The sequence below is a fragment of the Carassius carassius genome, chromosome 7 (assembly GCF_963082965.1).
Source record: "Carassius carassius chromosome 7, fCarCar2.1, whole genome shotgun sequence".
NCBI classification, from domain to species: Eukaryota; Metazoa; Chordata; class Actinopteri; order Cypriniformes; family Cyprinidae; genus Carassius; species Carassius carassius.
In genome coordinates this window covers 12,135,445-12,159,829 of record NC_081761.1, presented here as the reverse complement: position 1 = coordinate 12,159,829, position 24,385 = coordinate 12,135,445, and the positions used below count along the sequence as shown (strand labels likewise).

The 24,385-nt window shown below is 37.1% G+C and overlaps 1 protein-coding gene across 6 annotated transcripts in view; it reads right to left on the bottom strand.

Annotated features, from left to right (window-relative positions):
• Window positions 1-756: 756 nt before the first annotated feature.
• The window catches only part of LOC132143534 (LIM and calponin homology domains-containing protein 1-like), a 49,674-nt gene continuing 26,045 nt past the window's right edge, over window positions 757-24,385 (bottom strand). For 2 of the 6 annotated variants that reach the window (XM_059553831.1, XM_059553835.1), the window contains 21 exons: window positions 22,462-22,773; window positions 20,614-21,006; window positions 19,263-19,589; window positions 18,565-18,780; window positions 15,066-15,095; window positions 14,093-14,225; window positions 13,853-14,010; window positions 12,690-13,146; window positions 11,759-12,038; window positions 10,493-10,611; window positions 9,615-9,693; window positions 8,411-8,436; window positions 7,523-7,636; window positions 6,266-6,358; window positions 5,988-6,193; window positions 5,668-5,762; window positions 3,940-4,048; window positions 3,625-3,711; window positions 2,341-2,449; window positions 2,158-2,260; window positions 757-1,415 (listed from right to left, as the gene is read on the bottom strand). In XM_059553831.1, the coding sequence (XP_059409814.1) occupies window positions 1,390-1,415; window positions 2,158-2,260; window positions 2,341-2,449; window positions 3,625-3,711; window positions 3,940-4,048; window positions 5,668-5,762; window positions 5,988-6,193; window positions 6,266-6,358; window positions 7,523-7,636; window positions 8,411-8,436; window positions 9,615-9,693; window positions 10,493-10,611; window positions 11,759-12,038; window positions 12,690-13,146; window positions 13,853-14,010; window positions 14,093-14,225; window positions 15,066-15,095; window positions 18,565-18,780; window positions 19,263-19,589; window positions 20,614-21,006; window positions 22,462-22,773 (3,472 nt within the window). In that variant the 3' untranslated portion in view covers window positions 757-1,389. The remainder of the gene's footprint in view (window positions 1,416-2,157; window positions 2,261-2,340; window positions 2,450-3,624; window positions 3,712-3,939; window positions 4,049-5,667; window positions 5,763-5,987; window positions 6,194-6,265; window positions 6,359-7,522; window positions 7,637-8,410; window positions 8,437-9,614; window positions 9,694-10,492; window positions 10,612-11,758; window positions 12,039-12,689; window positions 13,147-13,852; window positions 14,011-14,092; window positions 14,226-15,065; window positions 15,096-18,564; window positions 18,781-19,262; window positions 19,590-20,613; window positions 21,007-22,461; window positions 22,774-24,385) is intronic. The other 4 variants (XM_059553832.1, XM_059553833.1, XM_059553836.1 and 1 more) reach the window with 4 other exon arrangements.

The window sequence follows — 24,385 nt, the reverse complement described above, 5'->3', positions numbered from 1 at the left end:
CAGTTGTAGTCAATATGACATTAATTTGTGGAAGTTTATAATTCCATGTCAGTGGTGTTAGGCCCAAAACATACTCTAGACAATTATGTGAAAGTAGATGATTCTAGCTATGCACCCTCAGTAGTGAGTATACTAAACTATGACATTGATTTCACTTATAAATATATAAAACATGAACATGTAATATCTGCCATTTATAAATTGCTTAAGTGCCGTAACCACCAGAGTCAACAGGTGATATTCTTGATGTTGAAAAAACTTCAAAAGTCATATTCATGCTGCATTTACTGTCCACAGATAACGAACAGTAAATGAGTGCAAGGTAAGCAGCTAAACATTTAATATTTGAAACAGCAATATCCAGTTTTGCCATTCTTTTGCCATTCTGAATTATGTTGCCAATTTTACATAGGCATATGAATAAGAGTGAATGGTTGTACATTTTTAAATACAAATATTTCCAAACTGTCCAAATAGATAACTTTACGAAAAATTAGAATTTTTCTTATTACGCTATTTTTATTACTTTCAAATTTTTTAAGAATCCTTTAATTAAAGGCCATTACAAACCCCCTCCAAAAAATGGTGGTCCAATGTTTAAGACTTGTTTACAGCCTTGAGTTGCTTATTTAGTCAGAATACAATGCTACTTTTGAATGGCCGTCAATGGCAAAAGATGCTTTTTGCTCCCAGAATGATGTATTTAGCCTTGACCCATTAGCTTCTACAAATCAGTTTTCTCTCTTAGGCAAACTACTCTCATGAGGCAACAGTTTCAAGAGAATCTTGATTTTAGATTTTTATATTTATTATACACTCTCAAAATATTATTAGTACCTTTAAGGTACATGTTAGTACATTTTGAAAAGATACTGGCCCACTGACAAGTGTTGTGAGTGTTAACAGCTAGCTAGATATTTTTGGGGTTAATGGCACAGGCATTTGACTGATCTCTATCTCAGCCTTTAGAACTGAGGTTTGATATTGACACATCCATCTGCATTTGTGTAAAGTATGTTTCTGGCCTTATTGCTATTGAGATGTGTGTAACATGGCCACTGTGAGGTAAAGTGCTACTGTTACTTCTCATTCTAAAGTGTAAAACTAACAGTATGAACAGACTCGCTGTAGTCTCTGTAATTGCAGTAATATCTTTTTATCATGTAAGCGATAAAGTCGTTTTTCATTGAGCACAATGACAGTCAAAGAAAGTCCAGAGGATAAAACCCATCAGGTGTCTATGATTCCTGATTTTTGACTTTAATGTCTATGCTTGATTGTGCTGTAAGGAAAACATGGTATAAACGTAAAATCCGTTCTTCTTGGGTATGGTCCTGGGTCGGTTTAACCTGATTTCAGTTCCATTTCTTTGTCAGAAGTGCAGAGGCATCACAATGTTGTTGGCTGGCCAGCAGCTGCAAAGAAGGAGCACATTAAAAATGTCCTAAAAATATGTTTAGGCTTGTTTTAACCTTTTACTAGTGCCAGAAGTTCAATCTTAAAATAAGAAAATAAATAAATACATGAAAATAGCATTAAACCATGATACATTTTTACTCTAAAATATATTTTATGGTAAATTGTTACTTAAAATTATTACTGATTGATATGAAATATCTCGTGTGATGTGTGAAGAAAAAGAAAAATCAATACAAATACTACTTTGACGGACTATTTTTATATATTTTGTCAAATTATGTAAACATCTATTTGTGAAAATCTTATTCAATTGTAATTATATTAAAACAATACATTTTATAATAACATTTAATTCTATTTAGGATAAATAAAATGCTAGCAATAAAATTTGACTAAGCAAGGCAAAGGAGTTTCTTTTATTTCCACCACAGAATGTTATTAATCATAGTACAAAATCTGAAACGTGGTGAAGACTTGACAGAAAACTCTCATTTGATTTACGTATACATCAACAAATGAACTAGTGAGATTGTGAAAAGTGTTTAAGGGGGTTAATTTTCTAAAAGTCAACAGGCCCCATAGTTGAAGAAATTATTAAAATGATTAAAAGCTAATATCATTAAGATTTTGATCATAGATTTTCCTGTTTATGATACAAAATACAGAAAAAAGGGAATTACAGTAACCTGCACATTTAGGATCATGTTAAAGATGCAATTAAAACACATTAAGCCTCACCTCTTGATTTTATGTAGCATTCTTGACAATTAAGAAGTCCATTTCGAATTCTGACGTCAGTTCCAGCACTTGTGTCTCCAAGTAACCCTTTACATATGCCACACTAGAACACATCAGATAATGATTTAAGAGGATGCACAAGTTTCTTACGCACACACAGAGTCAAAAGTGTCTAAGTTTTACCTTAAAACACTGAATGTGGAAGTACAACCCCAAGCTTTCAATGATCATAGCTGCTCCTTTACCCAATGGATGTGCACAACTGGAGCAAAGCTTCTTTCCACTTACTGACCTGCAGAGGGCGCCATATAAAGCCATATATTAATGTAAAACTTTTTATCATTTAACAATCTTTTCTTGTCAGGTCTGAATGAAAAGCAATAATAAAAAAAAGACTTTAAAGAGGTAACAAATGCAATACAGGCACGGAATTTAATGTGCACAAAGCATTTAGCATGATTATGTAACTACTGAAATGAAAGCAATGGTTATGCCTTATTATCACGGTGGCACAACTTGGATCATCATATGCTGAACCTAAAATAAAAAATATACTGAAACTTCACTCACCCTCCAGATGTGAGTGAATTTGTTTCTCCGTCGGAACAGATTTAGGAAAAATGCAGCATTACATCACTTGCTCACCAATGGGTCCTCTGCAGTGAATGGCTGCCGTGAAAATTAGAGTCTAAACAGCTGCTAAAAGCATTACAATAATCCACAGGTAATCCACACAGCTCCTGTCCATCAATGAATGTCTTTGTGAAGTGAAAAGCTGTGTGTTTGTAATGAAAAAATGTATCATTAAGACTTTTAACTCAAGATACAAAACATTGCTTTCTCCAGGGAAAAAGTTGTCTTGTCTGATTCAGGAGAGTGATATGCACGGATCAAGCACCATTTACAAGCAAAATCAGTTCTAAACAAATATGTTTGTGGGTTTTCATGTGAGAAAACAACAATGGTTGGACTTTTGGGGTTGGAAGTGTTATTATGGCTTATGGACGCATTTTGTTCAGAAGCAATGGTTTAAAGTTTAAATAAAACTTGTAAACACACCGCTTTTCACTTCACAAGGTGCCAATTGAAGGACTGAAGCGTGGATTACATTATTTTGATGTTTTTATCAGCTGTTTGACTCCCATTCACTGCAGCAAGTGATGCAATGCTACATCTCTCTAAATCTGTTCCAATGAAGAAACAAGCTCATCTACATCTTGGAAGGCATGAGGATGAGTACATTTTTAGCAAATGTTCATTTTTGGGTGAATTGTTCCTTTAAACCGATACTTTTGCATTTAAATTACCGGTAAATGAAAGAAATCTTACAGGCCAGTTCAACGGCATGACAATCACTGTGTATGGGTGAAGCGCACAAATGCTTTCGAAGCCTATTACTAGAATGCTGCACATACACACACATGTATCTCCATGTGATTGAGTATGTGTTGGAGGGAAGGCTCATACCTGCTGGGTGATGGAGGTGGTGTGTCTTGTGATGGTGTGGGTGATTTTGATGGGTGTGTCTCTAATACATTTTCACACGACCCAGTCCTGCCAGCAGCCGCACACACATACACACAAGTACAGAGACACACAACTGTGAAAGCAAGTCATATGCAGAAATGTTCCATGTGCCAGAAAAAAAACCTCATGTGATCTGATCTTTAAAACATCCTCCACTCATAGCAAAGCCAAGCAGCATTTTGGCTCAAATGAGTGTATGCAAGCCAGCATGCATTCCCACAACAGACACACACACACACACACACACACACACACCTCTTCATCCTTGTGGTCTGGCTCTGAGGTGGACTCTGATTACGATCTAGTGAGGCAGTTTTCTTCAAATCTTCTTGTCTGTCTTTAGACTTACAGCTCCAAGAGCCATCTGTAATAACACAAAGAGAAAAAACATGTGTTTTAATTGAGTATCCGGTGTGTTTTCTAGGTAACACTAAGTTGTCCTTGTTACATGTTACATGTACTTACTATTATAAAAACAATAAATTATGCACAATTACGTGTAAGTAACCCTTAGCCAAACCCTGATCCTAAACCTAACCATATAGTACATGTAGTTAATTAGTATTACACAGTACTTAAATGTACAATTACACTGTAACAAGGACACCTTTAAAAAAAGTGTAACCGTTTTATATATACATAAACATTATTGTGGCAGATGAGTAAAGCATTTAAAAAATATATTATTGTTGAAAATGTATTATATATATTTTTTTATTTCAAGATTTCAGAAATGTTGGCTTTGAAGTGGCGCTGCACAGACCGATGACATCAAAGAGAGCGATTCAAAAGCACAAGGAGTCGTCTGCTCTATAAAGCTCTTGCGTTTCTTTGATATAACACACAGATCGGTCTGATGGTGATGATCCGCCTCAAGTCTAACAAGTCTAATGATTCAATGAACCATTCATAAAGAACCATTTACTTCACTCCTGAATGAATCAGCCATTTGAACGTATCAAACGAATGAATAAATGACTCGATGACTTAATCATTAAGACATTTACCACAACCTACTGGCAGGTTTAGTTTATTATTTAGAGTATCAGTTTGATAGCCTAGAAATCTAGACGCACCCTAGCGGCAGCAAAATGTATTTCGCAGCCTAGAGTACAGTCTAGCAACTCTCAATACACCTTCTAGCAGCAAAAACCCAGATTGGGTCAGGCCAATCACGTCGTGTATAGAGCAGGCGGGGCGGGCTTAACATATGACGACAGAGAGTTGCGACGGCTGCCACTTGAAAACAAAGAATGGCGGCTGCAGCTGTCGAACAACGATCTTTTGAATCGGCTTTGGCCGCGACTCTGGAGGACTTGGAGTTAAGTTTCTCTTTAAGAAAAGAGCAAAGAACGGCACTTAAGTCATTTTTAAAAAAGGAAGATGTGTTTGGAGTTTTGCCGACTGGATACGTCACCTTCTTCGTTGCTCTGATTGGTTGTAGCGCTATCCTATTGCGTGCAGAGGGATTTTGAGAGACAGCCGTTTATCCCGCCCCTCGGAGTAAGCCTCGTCTATGGAGAGTTTCCAGACTAAACATCTTGATGTAAGTCTGGCTGGCCAGGCTATCAGTTTGATGCTTTGCACAACAATGACTTTAAATGATCTTTACAGAGTAATGTCTCCAAATTTGATGTGCGATTAATTAGATTAATTAATCACCACATCATGTAATTAATTAGATAAAAAAATTCTAATCACTTACCAGCCCTAGTAGTAATATTAACAATAATAATATATAAAATGTAAAGATATTACATAAAAATATTTTAAAAGAAGAAGACCTGTTATTTCTAAAAATCTCCTGTCCTCTAAATCAAGGTCATGATATTTAATTAATATATTAATAATAATAATTCATGTCGAAAATTGTGTTTGAAAAGTTACTTTTTTACATGATGGTTGCTTCACTGCTTTGTAGATCAAAAATGTATGAAACCAAGAAAAATAATATCTGAGCCAGGGTTAGTGTTTGTGTCTTACCCTGTATAAACTGCAGTTGTGGTGTAGCTGTTTGGCTCTGCTGAGGTTCAGTTCTCTGACCATTCTGCTGAGCCGGTGTGATTCCTTGATCAGGGCTAGAGAGGTTATATAAACACTGAAACATCCATTCGGACATATCCTGTGTGCATGGTTATGATATCAACACCTACATCTGTACTTGACCATTACACCTTTTACAGTGATAGGTTGCCAGAGTACATCAAAATCAGAAAATAAATTGCATTTGAAAAATAAATTGCAAATTGTAATTTAAAATGTTTGTAGGGTTTGTTACTATAATGGATTTGTATGTACTCCACCTGTGTGTAACTCTGTTACTCTGGTTTGTCTGTGCCTCTTTCTCTAACATTTCCTGTTTCCTTTCCCAGTCAGCCAAGGAGAGGACAATGGTGTCATGTGGGGCTGAGGGCTGGCTGAGGGGCAGAGCCTCTGTCACCATACAGGATGATAAACCTGAGGTCCGAGGGGTCAGTGGGGTCACGGTTTCCTCCAGTATCCGCCTTTCCTATTGATTAAGAGCTAATTAGTGCTCATTAAGAACCAATTAGATCTCATGTGAAACAGTTGAAATACATACCTCTTCGTGGTGCCTCCTCTCCTCCTCTTCCACTTCTCTCTGCGCTCTCTCCCACTCCTCCTTCAGCTTCTCTTGCTCTCGCTGATATTTCTCCTTCAGAAAAAGAGGGATTAAAGATATAGTTCACTTCAGTCATAATTTATTCAACCTCATGTTGTTTCAAGCTACATAACTTTACTTATATCTGTGGAGCACAAAAGGAGAAATTCTGAAAAATGTACTGTTTGCCCTTATTCATGCAATAACAACGAATAGGAATCATATTATTTTTGTGATACACTTTATTCGGGTCAAACGGAGGAACTCTAAGATAACTATTTATGAAATTTAAACATTTTTGACAATAATTTGTACTTTTTGTATTATTTGTTGTATATTATTATTATTATCGCACGTCTACTTAAATTAAATTAAATTAAATGTATGCATTTAGCAGACGCTTTTATCCAAAGCGACTTACAGTGCATTCAGGATATCAATTTATACCTATCATGTGTTCCCGGGGAATCGAACCCCCAACCTTGCGCTTGATAGCGCTGTATTAATAGTATTAGTATATAGTATTAATTAGAAATAAGTAATAATTTCCTAACAAAAAATCTCGATCCCAGAAGCATCCAGATATTGCTGTATAAGCTGAATACAAAGCAGAAACGTATGACTGGTTTATGTTTATGTGTGTTTTTCAAAACCTCTCCAGGTAATTAATAAAGTTATGAATAATGCAGTGCTAATAGAATTAGGAATTATTATCAGTATAAATACTATACTGCTGCCTCCTGTGATAAAAATGGGGAAAAAAATTATATAAATAAAATCACAAAATTGTCATTAGGAAAATATTATAGAATGATTTTTTTTTTTTATTGTTCAGCAGCATATTTGATTTATTAGCCAATTAAAAATATGAGAAGAATAAAACCATTCATTTAAAAAAGGTATTAGTATATTAGACATAAGTACCCAAGTGCTTTTGTGACCTTCAATATGAAGATTGAAAGCTTCAGTCTTCAGTCCAGTTTATTGTTACAGCATGGACAAGACTAATCAACACATTCTTCAAAATTCCTCCTTTTGTGTTTCACGGGTATACAAAAGTCAACAAAAAGTGTGATAGATTTGAGAGAATGTGAAGGGGGAAGACAGGAACAGATGGTAAATTACTAACCAGAACACAACAACAAAGATAGTCGTCACTACAGAACAGCAGGTGCTCACTTCTCTCAGACAAACCTAATCCCGAGCTGGCTTCTGTACCTGCAGCAGGCGTTCCTGCTCCTGCTGCCACCTCTCCTGTCGCCTGCGCTCCTCATTAGGATCCCATGTCCAGTGATCAACCCTTTTTGCAAGGTTTGACATTGGGGTTTCAATCTGATCACGCACGCACGCACACACACAAAGTACACACATACATACACACACAAAAACACACACACAGAAGCAGAAAGGAAATAAAGGAAAGTAGGTAAGAAGACAGGGTGCATCTATGCTGTTCTAACTAGGTATGAGCATAAGTAATGATCAATTATTAAAAATCAGTTAACGTGCCAAAACTGGGCCTCCTTTTTTATTTTGTGATTTGTTAAAGTAACAATTTGAGTGGTACTTTGCCGCTGACAACATTTCTTATATTTAAGTTGAAGAGCTAAAAACTGAAATAAAAATTAAATCAAAGCTATATATATTATATATATATATATATATATATATATATATATATATATATATATATATATATATAATACAAAAGTATATAAAATAACTAAAACTTAAAAATATAAAAGCTCATATAAAATATGAATAAATAGTATAACAGTATATACAACTAAATGCAACAGAATGCTGTTTTTTTTTTTAATGCATCAACACTCTTTAACTATTTGTATTGGAACTTGACACGCTGTATTAAAAGCATAAAGCTACTGGTGCGATACACTGAAACTTCAGTGAAAAGCAATACAACAGCAAACATGCCAAATACAATCTATTCCAATCAAGCCAGTACTCTAACAGCCAAAATGACCAAAATGTTACAATGAAGGACTAACGAAGGAAAAGAAGAGTGAAAGGAAATGCAGAAAGAGGAAATTCAGGAAGAGAGATTCAGGAAGAGTGGGTGAGATTTTGGCTTGCTTAAATACTTACACATTCAATGGAGTAGTCAATCCCCTCTGTGGAGGAAAGAAGAGGGGAAACTCATCATATACTCATTAATCTCTTCATGTGCTAATGAAAGCAATAGCACCATAGGAGCTCAAACTGTACACAGAGCATAAAACATTAAAATGACACAGAAAGAAAAAAACCGTTGAGACTTGATGTCTTTATTTACACCCGGTACTAACATCCATCTGGTGATCCTTGTTTACATATATTATTATTATTATTACTCACTTGCATCTCCAATTGATCTCCTGTGTCCACTTATGATCAGATTTTAATAGGTCTCATTGTGTTACTAGATTTATATACTTCACCACTTCCAAATATGGTTTGAGGGATTCAATCAATGATTTTGGACCCTGTTTTATGTAGCTGCCCACTTATGATTCTATCACCTGAGATGGATATGAATAACTGGTATGAGCAGAGGCAAAGACAAGAAGGATCTATTCTCTGAGAGTTGTAAATCTAGACATGAAAACAACAGAAAAAAGCAATAATGCAGAGCATCTTCATTTCAATTACGGTGCATGACTGTACAATGACCCGACTAAAGAAATCTAATCTATAATCACAGAGTGCTGACATATGTCCATGGGTCCATGCTACAGATGCCTGATGAGGACAAAATGACACTCACCTCTATGTTTAGAAGGAAAGATGAGGAAAGAGTGGGGTAAGATGTGAGAGTGTTTAAACTGAATAAGCTTACTCCACTCTCCTCTACACTCAAAAACCAGTCAAAAAATCTGTAGTGCCTCATAATGTCCTCAGCAGACAAGCATTTACTATACAATGCACCTCCACAGGAGTAGTCAAAGGAGGCGGACAAACGAGAGATGATCAGCGATGGGCAGACGGAGCGTTTGCTGTTCGTGGGGAAGGAAGCCCTGTGTGATTAGTTAATCTATCGAGTTTACCTGTTGGAGCGAAGAACTCCCAGCGTAACCTAAAGCTATTAGAGGTTTGTGAGGACTCTAACAGACCCACACACACACCAAATGACAGAGGGGAAGTCAATGCAAGAGAAAAAAGCAAGAGAAAAAAGTCGAAAAACATAAACCAGGAAGAAAGGTAACCCAAAAGAGGATTTAGGGGAGTTAAACGAACAACTAAAAGTGGGAAAGTTGGAATAGGGTTTCGTTTGGTCATCACATTATGAGAGATTAAAGTGGAGTTGTATTACCTGTCATTGAGAGCGAGTATGAAGTCTTGCTTGACTCGGCAGTTGAACTCACATCACATGAACTATGGACTGAATTGAGCTGAGGGGAATGAAAAGAAAATCATTCCTGTTTTCACAGTCAAAAATTGAAATAAAATCAGGTTTCCAATAGAATACACCCCTGTTGGAAAATCCAGCATACGACGGTTAGGTATGTTTTGAAGCATGGCAGCTGGTTTGAGCTGGTTCTGGGCAGGAGTTAGTTGCTTAGGACAAGCTTAGGACCAGCAGATGACCAGCTAAGAAAAAGCTTAAACCAGCCCATGATGACCAGCTAAGGACCATCTTAAACCAGCTCAAACCAGCAGCCATGCATCAAAACATACCTATCCAGCATATACTGTTTTTTTCAACAGGGACAATAGCACATTCACCTCCATTTTTAAAGGTATGCTATTAAGGTATAAAGCACTGACAAAAATTAGCTGTACAAATAATTAAGGGATAATATACAGTCAGCTGTACATAGTCAGAAAATTATCAGTCGATCATCCTGCTCATTACATGGCAAACTGGTTTATTTTTATTCATTATTTATTTGGATATTTTATTTATAAGACTGTGGACATAAAACTAATACAACTATATAGGCAATTACAAATTTGGGTCAGTTAAACAGTTTAGTAGTCATGAATGCAAAGACACTGACCAATGAGAATAAAGTATTAAGCTCAAAGATGCAAACAAGATAATGTCATACAAAATAATTAAGTCTACTCTTAACTAATTGCTTACTTTCAGCCAGCCCAAGGGTCTACCTTCAAGAATCAGCCGATGTATTTGAAAATCATTAAATAATTGTTTTATTAAAAATTGAAGAGAGAGAAATCAAGGCCCACCTGCTCGGTGCTGGACGCATCAGTTGCCGGGACGGGGTGTGTCTGAGTGAGTTCTGTCACTATGGTTGTTGTAACAACACAGCTGCGCTTCATCATTGTGTCAGGCACTGGCTGCTTTCCTGATGAAATAGGAACTACTATAAGTTAATATAAAAATGATTCAGTCTACCTCTGAATTTGTATGTATTTGCACTTAAGGGTTAAGTTTTTTAACACCTGCTGTAATGGATGTTGCTGATGTGAAATGTGGGCAGCTAAGGGTCAATATATTAAGGTGAATAGATGCAAAAAATTGAACCACTTTCACTACTTAATATGATAGTCCACTAAAAAGGAAAATGATGTCATTATTTACTCACCCTATTGCCATTCCAAACCTGTATGCATCTCTTTGTTTTGTGGAAGATTTTGAAAAATGTCAGGAAACAAACATCACTGTAGCCCATTGACTTCCATTGGCTGTGTCCAAAAGCTTGGGCTGCTGACTTGTTGCCTTGCTGCCATATCAGACAATGACTAGCAGGAGGTGTTTGTGCTCAAAGGCACCTCACAAAACTGATTTAGGACAAGCATCTAAAGCAACGTATTGGTTTAATGATTTACAACAAAGTAGACAAATCTTTGGTGATAACAAAGGGAATATTTAATTACTATAATACTAATTTCTTGAAACAAGTAACATCAAGAGTTGGTCAGAAACATACATTGTACACAAACTATGTATAAAATACAACTTTCAGATCTTTACATGCACAATCCTGTGCATCCCATTTTCATGATAGTTAAGATTAAAAAATAAAGATTTTTATTTTTTAAGCTCAACTATCATGAAATGGGATGCACAGGATTGTGGGATACTGAAGGCATTGGGGGAAACATCTACGCTCCCTTCAAAAATCAGTCGGATGATGTTATCTCAAAAGACAGGCCATGAAGTTTCTTCCAAAGTCAGCATTTTTCACCTTTCGGACACAGCCATTGTATGGACCAAAAAAAAAAAGAATAATAATAAAAAACACTGACATTTCTCTAAATATCTTCTTTTATGTTCCACAGAAAAAAGAGATGCATACAGTTTACAGAGGGTGAGCAAGTGATCACAGGTTTTTTATTATGGATGGAATTATCCCTTTAATGATCAAAAAATTGTCTTTTTTTACTGGGGAAGAAGTCTTGATTTTTCAAAGTTAAAATAAACAATCAGCTCGGCCTAAGACCGTTGTTGCATCACATCAAAAAACTGTGGCTAATATTATAATTCCCAACCTTCTGGTTCTGACACCGACAGTGTAGTTGAGGTGTCTTCTTCCTGAGGACTAAGAGAACACTTTTTTTCCTCCTTTATGACTTCTTTCTCCTTGTCAGAAATGGAAGTCTGTACGTTTTGCTGGTGTTCTGAGGCTTCTAAGACAATAAGCTCCTCATTTTGTTGACTCTGAGTATCTGGCTTTGGAGGTGAGGAAGAGACGTTGATTTGAGGACACAACATAGAATCTCTATCATCCCTCTCTCTGCTGTCACCGTTCACACGGATCAGCCCATCACTCTGTAATAAAAAACAAACAACACACATTTATTTAAGCTGATTATTAAATCTAAGATAATTGAATTGCCTTCACGTCATTCTTGCGTGAAACTCATAAGGTGCTACTGTATCTAGCAAGATGTTTAGGTTGGTCTTTATCATACAATGGAAGCCAATGGCAACCACAATGTCATTAGTCTCATACATTTTCAATATATGGAAAAATACATTATGAAAGATCATTTCTGTTGTGTTTTACGCAAAAAAAAATTAAGAGAGGGAATAAAATCTAATTTCAAATCAAAAAGATTTTCTGAAATGGATGTACATTTACTTACCTCTTTTAATTAATTGATTTAATTATTTTGCTTCATTTTATTTTTATAACTCTACTTTGGCTTCAGGTATAGTAGAAATATTAAAATTTTAAAAGCCAAATATTTAATTTTGTAAAAAGCATTTTGCCTTGTGTTTTCTCATACAATATGAACAGGTCTATAACTGCCTTTATATTTTTTTTAGATCATCACATAGTAAGATAATCACTTTGGAAAGATTATCACACTTGGAGGTCCTAAAAGTTTGAAAATCTCTAGCCGTTCAACCCAGTCTTTTCGCCGTGGTTAAATGAATTTGTTTTAGATATTACAGTCCAGGGAAAGTCATACTTGCCTTCACTGATTTGTGGAGGCCTTGGCTGAATTTGGGCTGGCTGTAGGGTTTTGGGGTGATCAGGGGTACAGGCTTCAATGGAGCCGGAGGAACTCTTGTGGGTGCTGACAGGACTTCTGGAGCTTTGGTGGTCTCAGAAGGTGATGGTTCAGGGGTTGGTGCCTGTTTTTGTGCAGTCTTCTGGTCTGTATAGCCACTGTGGTGTGTTTGGGTAGTCTGTTCAGGCTCTGGGACCTCTGCTTCTGCTAAGGTAGTGCATGTCAGCTTCTTCTCGGGTTGATGAAGTGGTGACGTGTGCATTGGTGGAGCAGCAGAAGGCAGTTTGGGGAGCTGGAGTTTCTCCAATATGGCATCGCTGATGGTGAAACGGAGAGCATAGCGCTGAAGCACAGCTGCTTTCTCTTCTGGGGTGGTGGCCTTACAGTATTGTTCATGTAGTTCCTGTTCCCTACGCTCTCTGAAAGCGAAAGAGTGAGATCAATAGAATGTCAATTACATATTAGAATGATAATTAATTCATATAGATTCATGATAAATGTTCAAATATAAAAAAAGTTTTTGGGGTACTAACACTGCATTGTCAACAATTTTCTCATAATTACTAACCTTTACATACAGTCATAATGGTCTGTAGGTGGCTGGTCACACTAAACGTTTTATTAGGTGAACAAAAATATTATACTTATAAAATATAAATATATTTTAAAAAATAAATTCTAAGAAATAACAAAATATAACTTACACTAAACAATTTCAATGCTTTTAAAAGAGGTCTCAGTTGCTCATTAAGTATTACGTATTAAAGTATTATTTAATCAAAAACTGTAATACTGTGAAATATTATTGCAATTCAAAATAACTGTTTTCTATTTAAATTTGCAAAGCTGAAATTTCAGCAGCCATTAATCTGTCCTTCAGTGTTACATGATCCTTTAAAAATTATTATTATATGCTGATTTGAATTCAAAAAATTAAAAACATGCTCATCGTAGAAAGTGTATTTTAGTCAAGCCAAGTCACTCTAAGCCTAGATCAATTCTAAAAGGCTGCTTCACTAAAAAGCAGTCAATTTTGCAATTTGTATTCAATACCAATGCTTCATATTCACTAAACCCACGATCTGCTAAATCAGGAGGGGATAGAGATTTCAGTTTGTGTCTCACTTCTCCTCTACGATTTCTTTGTATGTCTTGATGCTCTTCCTGCGATGGCCAAATCCTCCATCTGCTGTCATTAGCTTCTCCATCATCTTCCTCTCTTCTTCCTTTTTGATCAAATCTTGAGATGCACTTCGCCTCCGATTCTTCCAGCGAGCCAAGTCCTACACGTAGAAGCCAGAGAATGTACACACTTCTGTGTGTGAGCTCATCAAACACGTGCTTGTGTGGGTTTGTATGACTCACGTCCTGCCACTGGTCCTCCTCCTCTTTGAGTTTGTTGTACTGGTTATGTAGGTGCTCATGTCGTGATTGGCTGTGTGGCCGAAGGTAGGCCATCTCATCCTCTTCATCACGCATGTCAATCAAACTCATACTCCTTTGAACAACAAACAAAAACAGGCATGTTTACAAGTGCTGTAATGTTTTAAGCTGAAGAAGGAAAGGTGCAATCAAAGCCAGATCGAAAATAACAACACATCTCTTCCTCTGAGACCTGAAGGCACAAAAATAGGAAATTCTTGATAACAAAAAGTTATATATACCTGTGTGTGTATATATATATATATATATATATATGACAGTATGATGTTAAAGAGGAATGACATGGTTAAATGGAAGAAATGTTAGTGCAAGAGTAACATATGGTTATTGGGACCATGACCAATGCAAACAGAACTACAAGAAAAAAATACATGTAAATTTGTGACAATTTATTTTTGCTCAAGTATCCATCATGTTGTTCAAAACCCATATTATCATGATACCATATTAAATTTATGTTCTTATTTAATTCAAATCGGATGACTTTGGTGCACACGGGTCATATTTACATATTTTTGAAGCTTATAAACTCCAATTTATAATAAATCCATGGAAAAGAAAAGAGAGAGTAGCACATTCGTGTTTTTCTCCCTCACATAGTCATAGATTTAGAACGACATGAGGAGTACAGGCTTAATATTCCTTTAATACAGGGAGCTGAAGTATCCACCACAGCAAACCGTGATAAAGATTGAAACACATTATTACATGCATGTGTAGGGACAGACTTGACTTTTGAATATGCATGCACAAAGTTCAAGAGAGAGTTTAGAAAATGGTTGTATCTATATGTGGACAGAGACACTGCTGAATGCATGTGTAGTGTACAGTACATGCAACTGCTCAGTTCTGCAGCAACAGTAAGAAATACAGAGAGAAAGGTAAATAAACTTACTCCGTGTCAGAAACACTAGTAGCTCTGAATCTAGAACATTAATGGATAAAAAAAAACAAATGTAAATAACGTGGAGCTTTAAAGAAAAAAATGGTTGAACATAATAGAACACTAATTACATATCTTTAAAAAAATATTATTAGGCCTACCTAGGGCCATCCTTATGGGGGGTGAAACTGGTGCAGTCAACAACGGGCCCCGCATTTGAATAAGCAGTTAAAATTGTAATTAAAAAAAGAATAATTTTATACATACACACACACACAGCTCAAAAAATCAAGGAACACTTTTTAATCAGAGTAAATCAAGTCAATTAAACTCCTGGTCTGGGCAGCCTAAGTACATCAACCCATTGCCACCAATGGATCTACGATCATCTTAGGCTTACGAGGCTTTTGGGAAATGCAGCCCAGGTCATTTAAGTAGCTCAAGGGGGTTGTTAATCAGTTTCAGCTGCTTTGGTGCTAAAGAAATTAACAACATGTGCACTGAATGTGCAACGAGACGACCCCCAAAACAGGAAGGGTTTTATAGGTGGAGGCAACTGACATTTTTTTCCTTTTTGGACTGTTTTTCACTAGTTTTACATTTGGCTAGGGTCAGTGTCACTACTGGTAGCATGAGTCAATACTTGGACCCTACAGAGGTTGCACAGGCAGTCAAACTCCTCCAGGATGGAACTTCAACACGTGTATATCTGTGTATATCTATATATCTCTGTGTCTCTCTGTCTCTCTCTCTCTCTCTCTCTCTCTCTCTCTATATATATATATATATATATGTATATATGTACAACCCGAATTCCGGAAAAGTTGGGACGTTTTTTAAATTTTAATAAAATGAAAACTAAAGGAATTTCAAATCACATGAGCCAATATTTTATTCACAATAGAACATAGATAACATAGCAAATGTTTAAACTGAGAAATTTTACACTTTTATCCACTTAATTAGCTCATTTAAAATTTAATGCCTGCTACAGGTCTCAAAAAAGTTGGCACGGGGGCAACAAATGGCTAAAAAAGCAAGCAGTTTTGAAAAGATTCAGCTGGGAGAACATCTAGTGATTCATTAAGTTAATTGATATCAGGTCTGTAACATGATTAGCTATAAAAGCTTTATCTTAGAGAAGCAGAGTCTCTCAGAAGTAAAGATGGGCAGAGGCTCTCCAATCTGTGAAAGACTGCGTAAAAGAATTGTGGAAAACTTTAAAAACAATGTTCCTCAACGTCAAATTGCAAAGGCTTTGCAAATCTCATCATCTACAGTGCATAACATCATCAAAAGATTCAGAGAAACTGGAGAAATCTCTGTGCGTAAGGGACAAGGCCGGAGACCTTTATTGGATGCCCGTGGTCTTCGGGCTCTCAGACGACACTGCATCACTCATCGGCATGATTGTGTCAATGACATTACTAAATGTGCCCAGGAATACTTTCAGAAACCACTGTCGGTAAACACAATCCGCCGTGCCATCAGCAGATGCCAACTAAAGCTCTATCATGCAAAAAGGAAGCCATATGTGAACATGGTCCAGAAGCGCCGTCGTGTCCTGTGGGCCAAGGCTCATTTAAAATGGACTATTTCAAAGTGGAATAGTGTTTTATGGTCAGACGAGTCCAAATTTGACATTCTTGTTGGAAATCACGGACGCCGTGTCCACCGGGCTAAAGAGGAGGGAGACCTTCCAGCATGTTATCAGCGTTCAGTTCAAAAGCCAGCATCTCTGATGGTATGGGGGTGCATAAGTGCATACGGTATGGGCAGCTTGCATGTTTTGGAAGGCTCTGTGAATGCTGAAAGGTATATAAAGGTTTTAGAGCAACATATGCTTCCCTCCAAACAACGTCTATTTCAGGGAAGGCCTTGTTTATTTCAGCAGGACAATGCAAAACCACATACTGCAGCTATAACAACAGCATGGCTTCGTCGTAGAAGAGTCCGGGTGCTAACCTGGCCTGCCTGCAGTCCAGATCTTTCACCTATAGAGAACATTTGGCACATCATTAAATGAAAAATACGTCAAAGACGACCACGAACTCTTCAGCAGCTGGAAATCTATATAAGGCAAGAATGGAACCAAATTCCAACAGCAAAACTCCAGCAACTCATAGCCTCAATGCCCAGACGTCTTCAAACTGTTTTGAAAAGAAAAGGAGATGCTACACCATGGTAAACATGCCCCTTCCCAACTATTTTGAGACCTGTAGCAGAAATCAAAATTGAAATGAGCTCATTTTGTGCATAAAATTGTAAACTTCCTCAGTTTAAACATTTGCTATGTTATCTATGTTCTATTGTGAATAAAATATTGGCTCATGTGATTTGAAAGTATTTTAGTTTTCATTTTATTAAAATTTAAAAAACGTCCCAACTTTTCCGGAATTCGGATTGTATATTAATATATGTATATATATATGTGTGTGTGTGTGTGTGTGTATGTGTGTGTGTGTGTGTGTGTATATAGTCTGTATATCTCTGACCAAACAATCAGAAACAGACTTCATGAGGCTGACCTGAGGGTCTAATGTCCTCTAGTGGGCCCTTTGTTCACTGCCCCGCACTTTGGAGCTCGATTGGCATTTGCCACCGAATACCAGAATTGGCAGGTCGTCACTGGTGCCCTGTCCTTTTCATAGATGAGTGCAAGTTCACCCTGTGCACATGTGACTGACATGAAAGGGTCTGGAGAAGCCATAGAGAACGTTCTGCTGCCTGTAACACCATTCAGCATGACCGGTTTGTTGGTGGGTCAGCGATGGTCTGGGGGCCGAGGGGCATATCCATTGAGGGACGCACAGAGCTCTAGACAATGGCACCCTGACTGCCATTAGGTATCGGGATGAAACCTCAGCACCTCAGACTGTCCAGAAGCTCAGTGATACCCTGGTCCACCATCAGATGGCATTCAGCCCTCTGTAGGTTGTTAATTTTTATGTCCATCAAACGATGTGGCATCCTTTCATTTCTAACACATTACCCAGTCCATATCAGTATAGATATCCAGCATGATATTTTTCCCTATTTAGATCTGAGGTGTTTTCAAAATGTTCCCTTTAATTTTTTTGAGCAGTGTATATATGTTTCTGTGTGTCTATAATGTATCTGATTTCACAAAACATGTCACTAAAATGAGTTCTCAACAGCATTTCATATTGACTTTAAAGGTGCTGTAAGTGATGTTAGCCATTACACTAACTCCCCCCAGTTTTAGTCACTGCATTAAACCATCTGCTCCTTCCAAAATTCAACCCTCTAATGACACATATAAGCAAATCTAGACTTTTAAAAATAAAAAAGGTTGCTTTTCACTAATAAAATCCCTTACAGCACCTTTAAGGATAACCACTGGTCCAATGAACAAAGTAAAGTGAAACAGTGATAAAACGCAGAGACACAGCCATGGGACACAATCTCTTTCCATGCAGAAATACAAAACTACATTTCAATCAGAGCTGTTTTCAAAAGTAATAAATTGGTCCTGAAAGTGCTTTCTCACATTGGGGGGAGATCATCGTCTTCCTGCCAAAGGGGCCGACGTGGGGGCTGGTGAGGTGTGGGGGAGGGGCTTTTGGTAAAGGTCTCATCTTTAATAAGACTTTCATGCCCCACCACACCCACAGAGCCCGCCTCCTGCCTGTCCATCATCTGAGGGCACTTCCTAGGCGTGTCCTCAGCATCTCTTGGGGACGGGGCCACAGAGCTAAGGGTGAAGCTGAGAAATTTGCCAAGGTTACTAATGCAAAGCAGTGCTGTGAAAGGGAGGCTGAGGCTCTGTTCTCTGACTACAAAACACGCATCACCAGAGAGAACAGTCAAAACAAGTGTTGTATAGGTTTGGTTGTAGGTTGTCAAAAGGGTTGTCAACTAGGTACTTGAAGACAATATACCAGAATATATATATATATATATATATATATATATGACAAAGATTAGAAACAAAGAGAATAATTCAGTTTTGTGAAGAAACTCCAAGCCAGTCACATATATTAGTAAACAGACAATAGCCACCAAAAATCACTGATGCACAAGACATTCATCTCTTCTCTGTACTCGGAAAATCAACTACACACAACATGCTCAAATCCACATCTAAAAAATGTGTGCCGATTTAAACAATGTCCTTTTGCACGGACACCACAAAAGAAGCATTCAGAGCATTCACAGGCAAACGCTTCATTCCTAAAGGGTCCTAACCTGTCCAGAGACAGGGATGTCTCTTGCTCTCTTGGCTTGAGGTATGACTGCGATCCACTGACAGGACTGATTTTATGCTTGACAGCACCGGGTTTGGGCAGAAAAGCATTAAAAGCCTGTCCAGTACTTGGCTTTTGGTAAGATCCGGTCCTTTGTGCAAGCATGTCATCCTTCTCAAAATAAGGCAGTTGATCGACATGCCCACATTCATCATCATCATCGTAACCGCCAGAGCGATTGGCGTTAGTTGCAGCAGAACGTACAATGTCGGGGTTCTTTTCAGCAACTGGAACAGGTGTCTTTGTTACTTGGCTGACTGGTTCATTTCTGTCAAAACAGCATATGCTGATAACTAACTTGGAAAATGAAACTCAGTTTGATATAACGCAATATTCTCCAAGGCCAAACTTAAAACAGGTTGAAAACAAATGCACACCTACATTTCCCTAAGAACAAAAAACAAACTTCTGTGAGATGTTCTGTGTGATTTTTAGCTCATTGCTGAGGTGTTCTGCGTGGTTTCTATTGCAAATTGGCTTCTAAGGAATTCTGGAAAATTGTATCCTGGTCAAAGCATTTAGATTTTTAGATATCTAGATAGACTCTGTGTCTCTTTCAGTGTAAATCTATGTTTTCCCCTCAATTTATTGTCTGCCAGGCAATAAACTAGTGATGCACGTTACAGTATCAATAATCACTCAACACTGGAGTTTTTTTTTTTTTTTTTTTATCAGTATTGGTCAATATTGGATATTTAATTTGCTAATTATTCATATCTACAACCCATAAATAATTTTGACATTTAAATAACTACTTCAATAATTATATTTTGATTACCTTTGCTGTCATGTAACATTAACAGTTATTCATTAAAAACATGAACAATTTAACATCAAGTTTAATCTTTAGCATATCTCAAAAGATCCAATTTTCCATATTATATACATCATAATCTTATGTCTTAATTCATTTACAGAATTTAAAATAATTGATTTTTGTTTTTTTTATTTAGACAGAACAGTACAGTTTTTTTCAATATCAGCTATTTACTGGAAATAATCAGGCTTATCATATTCTCAGAATTTTTAAACAAATATTAAACGTTCAACCACTTAGTAACAACACTCATCAGCAAGGTGTCATTATATATTTTGCACTATATATAAATGCTGCAGTAACCTAACCAAGTATGAAAGAAGCTAAAACTCATGCTTTCCTTAGACAACTACTAAAATATAAATACTGTGCTCAAAGGGAAAGAGTATGTTCCACCACGCCACAAAGCATGTTAGACTCATGCATTATCAACAAAGAGAAGTTTGAGATTGCTAGTTAGTCTTGCTTGTCCCACCTCTGTCCAATTTTGGTTCTCTTTGTCTTTATGCTTCTTTCAAAGTATTGGAGATCTCTTTCTCCACTCATTCCTTTCTGGGCTAAGGAAGCTGCTGGAGCACACTGTCTCTTTGAACCCGGCTGTGGGAGGAATCTGTTATATGAAGTCCCGCTTGCTGGCTTCTGTAATGCTCCTTTTCTACGAGCTAGCATGTCATCCTTTTCTATATCTGATTGCCTCTCTTCTTCTTCATCCTCTTCATCAGCCTCCCTCTCATCCTTTGCTTTCTCAGCTAGTTCCTCCTCCAGCACTCTGCGCTTGGTGGAGGTCAAAGGCTTTTTAAGGTCAAACTTAACAGGGTTCGGAGGTTCAGGGGGCATGATGGGAGGAGGCTCAGGGTTTGCATCTCCACTAAGTTAGTTCATAATGTGTGAGACGTGGAAGAAAAGAGAGAAACAATGAGTCATATGCAGAAAAGAAAAAAATTAGGGGGGAGGACAGATAATGCAGATACAGCCAATGCAAGATGCAGTCCAGTGGGAACCAAAGCAACTGCATTGCAGTTACTCAAAACTACCGAAACACAGTTTATTACTCTCTTACACAAGCACAAACACATATTTCATATTTTCTCCTGTTTTTTCACAGACTCTGAAATTTCTGTTCACACCACCCCTGTGACATACATTCACAGCTAATTTCTCTCCTAAACAGGCCAGAAAAGTTAATTTTTTCACACAACTTGTGGGTGCTCCAGTTGTTAGCATCATGCCAACAGCCTCACTGCAAGCCATTCACAGCTAATTTCCCTCCTAAATAGCCCAAACATCATGAAGGCTGTTGTTAGCATCAAGATAACCACCTTACTCTAAGCCATTCACATCTAATCCTAAACAGGCCAAAAAAGGCTAAGTTTTAGCATCATTCAGGGGTGCCATGGTTGTTAGCATCATGCTAACAGCCTCAATTATAAGCCAAAATGAGAACAGTTTTAAGCATCATTCATTCAGTGTTGCTACAGTTGCTTGCATCATGTCAACATTCTCTCTCAAGGCATGAGTTCTCCTTCATAAACCTCAGTGAGATGAAATCAACATGCCCTGTAAATGCAGCATCACTGCTAAGATCACTACACACAAACTCCAACACACGAGGGTGAGTCTCTGCATGTAAGATCATTTGATAAACAAAACTTGGGTTTCTGAAACCAGGCGGTCCTCTGTATAGTGTAGTGTGTCGGTATACTATACACAGAACCAAATATTACTGCATGATTCTAAGACGACGATGGTGTCTAAAGGGGTCATATTGTGAAGTAAACAATGAAATAAAGAAACTAATGGTGTGTTCATTGCTCTGCCATTTCACAACTACCATAATTACTAGGTGAAAAATTTGGATGTTATTCAGAGCTGTTCATGTCCTCGGACTTAGAATTGCTTCTCCATGTCTATAAATGGCAAGATGAATGTGTGTAATCAATATACAAAACTTAATACATCATTTTATACACTTACAGTTTAGCAGCACATTAGCTAATTATTCAACTCTGTGATAGCAGCATCAAACTTTGTCTTTCATTTATTTTTAGTTTTTTCTTGTATCATGATATTAACAAATAATCAGTTATAGGAACTTCTATTGTTGACTATCGGAGACTGAGTCTTAAAAGCTTAACTACATTTTACAGCTGCCGTTTTGAGTGTTTCGTATGACGTTGTGGCAGTAAGGTTGTATAAGTCTCTTGACTAATATAATCAGTGACCCTCAGAGAAAAATATGTGTGCGTTTTGATCAGTTGTGCCTGAATGTGCATGTATTTATGCATCTATACTATTCTTTTTCTGTCTTCCTTTCTCTCCCTACCTGCCCACCGCTCTCTTTTTCAGTAAGGAGCCCAGCCCTATGGTGGGCACAGCAACAGGTGCCATCGAGAGGAGATACCGAAGCTTCTCTGCCTCGTTCCCCTGTCCCTCTCCCCCTTCCTCATCCTCCTCCTCTTTCCAGGAAGTACTCTCCATCTCTGTCACACCCCCAAATGTCACAAAACGCCGCCGTTCACCGGAGGAACGTTCTCGGCAACTGGCCAGGTCATTCTTGGCAACCGTCATCTTGGAGGAAACAGAGAGGCAGCCTTTCTCAAGACACGTCTGACACAGAGGGACAATAGGGGCATCGCTGTTCGCACGCACACACATACATGACACGTGAGTAAAGAAGAGAAAGAGAGAAGAATTAGAGAAGCGAGGGAAAGAAATCGTGAAAACTGAAATATACTAATGCAGAAAGTCCACGTCAGTCTGACAGTCAAATAAATGGATTGTCTGGACGGGAATTTGTGTGATATCCAAATAAACCCACTGATGCAAGCATGGCCTTTTGAAACATACAAAAGGGAAATTACTGAAGGAATGACACATGCTCCCCTCCCTCATTTTCTGTGAGCATCTCTTGGTTTCAATAGTTGCCTTGGTGATGTCTATTTGCTAGAGAGGGGCTTCCCTCTGCTAACAGAATTTAGAGTCTCACAAAGGCCCACTTTAACAAACGTCTCCACAACAGTGTAACAAGACAGAGCCCTATTACGTAGCACTCAAGCCAATAACAGACCAAGCTCCTTGGCTGTAAGCCTTGACTGATTTAAATAGATTTTAGGCTCACACTGTGTCTTAACCGGGCATAATACTTAAGCAGCAACAAGTAATTTGTCTGTCTACACTGTCAGCAAAAATACAGTGTGATGGTGCACAATAACAGCCATTCAAAACATATTTGAAGAACATACACTCTTCTTGAAATATAAAAGCAGCCATATAATTCAAATGCAGACTTATTTATACTGCGTTCAAAAATTATCTGTTCGGTCAAAGACGAATAGGGGGTTTCAAGCATCAGAAAATAAAAATGTAATAACGCTATAAATGTAAGTTTTTCATATATGATAATGTTTAATTTTATGTTTTTCTGAGCAAAAAAATAATGAGTATCAATATCATAATTTCACACCTTGGAACATTTCCTCCCAATATTCTGACATTTTATTTTCACAAAAGTAATTTGAAATATGAAAGTAGACACTTTACTTGCATTTAACATGTTTTTAGTTTTTCGGTCAATTTGATTAACGATGATGAGATGTCTCATCTTTGACCCTATTATAAGTTTGCTATATTATAAAAAAATTATATAATATAAATGATATGAAAGTTTTGCATATACTTTAAGATAGCACTACTGGCTTTTATTTGACATGGTCCTAAAAGCAAAATAAATTATTTAAATATTTGCTGTTATAATAGTATGTAAAAGTTAACACGTTATCTTTTTTATACCAAATATCCCATTATAATTTGAACTTGCATTACTGATATTTTATGTGTAAGCATCTTATCCTCACCAAGGCTGCATTTATTTGATCAAAAAACAGTAAAATAGTGGTACTGTGAAATATTTTAGCACAGTTTTAAACAACTGCTCAACATTTTAATATTTTAAAATGAAATGTATTCCTGTGATGACAAAGCTAAATTTTCAGCAGCCATAACTCCAGTCTACAGTATCACAAAATCATTTTAATATGCTGATTTGGTACAAGAGGAACATTTATTATCAGTGTTAAAAAGAGTTTTGATCGTTTTTAAATAGTTTTGTGGAATATGGGATTTTTTGATGAACACAAAGTTAAAAAGAACAAATATTTTCTCATTTGATTATAATTTCTTTTAATCTTTCTCACCCCAGACATTTGAACAGTAATGCATTTTGAATAGAATTTTGCTCTTACAACTAT